This window comes from Malania oleifera, chromosome 5 (assembly GCF_029873635.1).
Source record: "Malania oleifera isolate guangnan ecotype guangnan chromosome 5, ASM2987363v1, whole genome shotgun sequence".
NCBI lineage: Eukaryota > Viridiplantae > Streptophyta > Magnoliopsida > Santalales > Ximeniaceae > Malania > Malania oleifera.
This window is the reverse complement of record NC_080421.1, coordinates 22539747-22543625: the sequence shown is the minus strand read 5'-3', so window position 1 is coordinate 22543625 and position 3879 is coordinate 22539747. Positions and strand designations below refer to the sequence as shown.

The 3879-nt window shown below is 36.6% G+C and overlaps 1 protein-coding gene across 1 annotated transcript; it reads left to right on the top strand.

The window, feature by feature from the left end:
* The first annotated feature begins 241 nt into the window (after positions 1–241).
* On the top strand, positions 242–1187 carry LOC131155140 (peamaclein-like). Its single transcript, XM_058108072.1, has 2 exons — positions 242–588; positions 728–1187. Exons 1-2 carry the CDS (start codon positions 489–491, stop codon positions 910–912), a joined length of 285 nt encoding a protein of 94 aa, XP_057964055.1. The 5' UTR covers positions 242–488; the 3' UTR covers positions 913–1187.
* The last annotated feature ends 2692 nt before the right edge of the window (positions 1188–3879 follow it).

Sequence of the window (3879 nt, the reverse complement as noted above, 5' to 3'; positions counted from 1 at the left end):
ATAGATCCAATGACCGGCAGCTGGCTAGCAGCACGCATGCAGCAAGTGCGAGCAGTCACTTGTACAAACTTACACAGGACCTTCAAAGCAACCTTCCCCACTTGCAGAGACACTGTAGGGCATGCTGCCCCAAACCCACGTGCCTCCCGTCCCCATCGCACACCAACGCAGCTAGCTGGCACCCCCAGCTCGCTAGCTGTTAAATTAATTAGATATATATCTACAGCACCAAGTATGCCTTCCCTCGGATCACAAACCCTCTCTCTCTCTCTCTCTCTCTCTCTCTCTCTCTATAAATGCCCAGTTTAGGTCACCCTCCCCTCTTCACTGCCCCAAAAGCAAGCTAGCTAGCCCCCCTTGAAGTGATATACAGCTGTATAATCTGCACACACTCAGAATATATATACCTGCGCGCAGGAGGTATCAGCACTTCAGCATTTTAGCAAGCATTAAGGTAGCTAAGGCGAGACCAGAGCCGGCCAGAAATAATGAAGCTCTTGCTTGCGACTATGTTGCTTTGCTCCATCCTGCTCAGCTCCTCTTTCTTGGAACCCACCATGGCCGCTGCAGCTGAAGCTGTGGTTTCCCGTAAGCTAGGCCCCAGCTAGCTTTAAATTACTTTCCAGCTTTCCGATGATGATGATATCCTCTTAATCGCATTTTGTTTTTGGAAATTAATTTCTTTTTCGTTGTTAATTTACTTGTTTGGGGTACTGTATGAATGAAGCATTTTGCGGGAAGAAGTGCGGAGACAGGTGCGTGAACGCAGGGTACAAGGATCGATGCCTCAAGTACTGCGGGATATGCTGCGAGAAATGCAAGTGCGTTCCCTCCGGCACCTACGGGAATAAGCACGAGTGCCCTTGTTACAGAGACCTCAAGAACTCCAAGGGCAACCCCAAATGCCCTTAGTTGTATTAGTTCTCTATTTCATTATTAATATTGTATTATCTGAGAGAGAGAGAGAGAGAGAGAGAGAGAGAGCGCTGGAGGGAGGGCATATAATAACAGGCTAGGGAGATGTTTACGTAGATGATGGATCTGCAGAATAAAGGGGTTAGATTTGTTGTAGTGTTGATTAGATATGTGTGTTTGAATATTTTGAAGTAGGACTGGTAGTGATCGATCGATCATTGTTCGTGGTCTTAATTTATTATGTAAGTTTATTTATATTTTTTCATGTTCAATATTTTATTTCTTTTCTTTGTTATTTTTTATTTGGCTTTTTTGGATGAGAAAATATGGGAGATGATAATTAAGTATTTGTTTTAATGTATTGAATGCTAAACAATAAAAATAAAAATAAAAAGAGAATTAAATTTGTTATTTTATTTTGTGTAGAAAGAATATGTAGAAAGATTAAATTTTTAATCTTATTTTTAAAATGTCTAAAAGACACTTGTGGGAGCTATTTCTTTTAATAATTAAAATTAATAATATATTATTATTTTTTTAAAAAAATTGACAATGAAGAAAGGATTGTTTTCTTATATTTTACGAGGATATTATAAAAATTGACAATAATGCTTATTTTTATAAACTCGTAAAATGTATTAAATTATTAGTTATTTTATAATAATAATAATATAAATTTTTGTATAATTAATTAAATAAAATTAATCTATTTTTCAGAATATGCATTCTGCAAATTAAATGAAATTTAAATATTTTAAAAATTAAATATCAAGAGGAATATATAAAAAAAAATTTTAAAAGGTGAAGCTGGCATTATTATTATTAATTATTGGTACGGATTTTGAATTCCTATGGAGGATGTGACAGTAGGCATTAACTTTTTGCTGGCAGGTGACAGTACTGATGTAATATTAAAGCACTGAAGAGGTTCCATGCATTATATCATCTCTCTAATAATTAATTGGACCAGTGCGCTGGACCCCACCTTTCCCCAATAAATAAATAAACAAACAAACATACAAATTGTAGTGAAGAAGGAAATAAAAGAGAGAAGATGCAATTTCATGTTTCATAAAGAGACACCAGCACCCTCTTCTCCACATCTAATTTACCTTCTCATTTTAGAGTGTTTTTTTTTTTTAATAAAATATTAAATAACAGTTTGATTGAGATAATTTTTTTTCATTTTGATGCATCTAAAATCTCGTTAGATTATTCAACAATATTTAAAGAAAACTTATTTGACATCCAACGAGATTTAAAGAAAAATTGTTGAACCATCCAACGAGTTTTAAACGACGGAAACATCTTGATGGTTGACGTGTGGCACTTAAAACTCGCTGGATCATTCAACGAGTTTTGGTTGGGAAATGAATCGATGCCGACGCTTGACAAATATTCTCAATATGAGAAGGAAAAATTATAGAACCGTAGTCCACTCAAACAATTTCACTATCAACAATTATAAGAATGCATGAGTTTTCTCTAGTCTCAACTAGAGGTATATACAATCAGCAACTATCTTCAAGAAATAGAATTCTTTGGCAAAAATTAACTTCTACAAGAATTAAAGAAAAATCTCACCAAATAGAGGCTACTATTCAAGGGCTGAACAAATAACAATGAATGCTCAGAATCCAATCTCCACCGTTCACAATGAAGATTCACATGTCATGACCATCCACATAAAATTTCAGCTCAATTGGACCACAAATGCTCGTTGATAGCGGTTGATCAAGACTAGACAGCTTTCTTTCTATTGTGGCAGCAGAAAAATTGAAGGTACTATTCATGGGCTGAAAACTGACATCAAATGCTCACAATCTAATCTCCACCGTTCACAATGAAGCTTCACCCGCTATGAACATTCCTGTAAATTTTCAGCTCAATCGGACCACAAATGCTCGTTGATCAGAGCAATTGATCAACACTAGACAACTCTGTGTGTGTGTGTGTGTGTGTGGTGGCCGCAACTCTCTCTTCTTTTTCTTTCTTATTTTCTGATTGTTTACCACACTTTGCAGCAGCAAAGGATAGGGTTTCCCTATTCTCCTTATTAGTCGTCACACCCGGGACCATATAGAGTTAGAAGGGGGGTGAATGGACTCTTTTTGTGGAATACGTATTTTCTCAACAAAATAAAATACTTGGCAAGAATGCAAGCGATTATATCACAAAAAGAATTAAATCAAGCACAAGACAAGTAAATTAAAGAGTGAAGGGAGAGAAGAATCAACATTGGTATTTTTACGTAGTTTGGCACCAAGCCTACGTCAACGCCTTAGCACCAAGCCAAAGATTCCACAATCCACTATAACATTTCTTCACCAACGGAATAAGCCTTACAACTCGGGTACCAAACCCTACACTTGGGAACAAATCCCTACCGTGCTCACCAAGAGCCTTCTTCACCAAGCAGTTCACCAAGAATCTTCACAATGGTTCACAAAGAACCTTACAAGAAGAAGATGATTGAGTACAAAGAGATGCTCCTTTAATTTGAGCTGATAACAAATACAAATCAAACCTCTCACTTCTCTTTCTAGAATTGAATCAAACACAATTAAAGAACAAGAGAAATGAGCACTTATGAATATAAACTAAATGCAAAGTGTTAGGTTTTGGATTCAAAAATGTTTTTCACTAAAATGCTTGTAATAATAATCAAAACTATGTTAATACTAGTCTAATAGCTTGTATGTATAGCCCCAAGAGCCAAAGGAACCGTTAACTAGCCGTTGGGAGCAAGTCCCAAATGTTTGGCTTGAGTTCTAGCTATTGGAGCTCTGGGCTCAAGACCAATTGTCGACCAAACACCCTTACTAGTCGACTAGTCACCTAGTCTACGAGAAAAAAAATAGCTGTTGGAAAAGCCAGTCAATCATTCCCCTGTTCCGGTCAATTAGAGCCTTGAATTAGAAAAATTCATCAACATAAAAGCTGTGGGATTCTTTCTTAACTTTC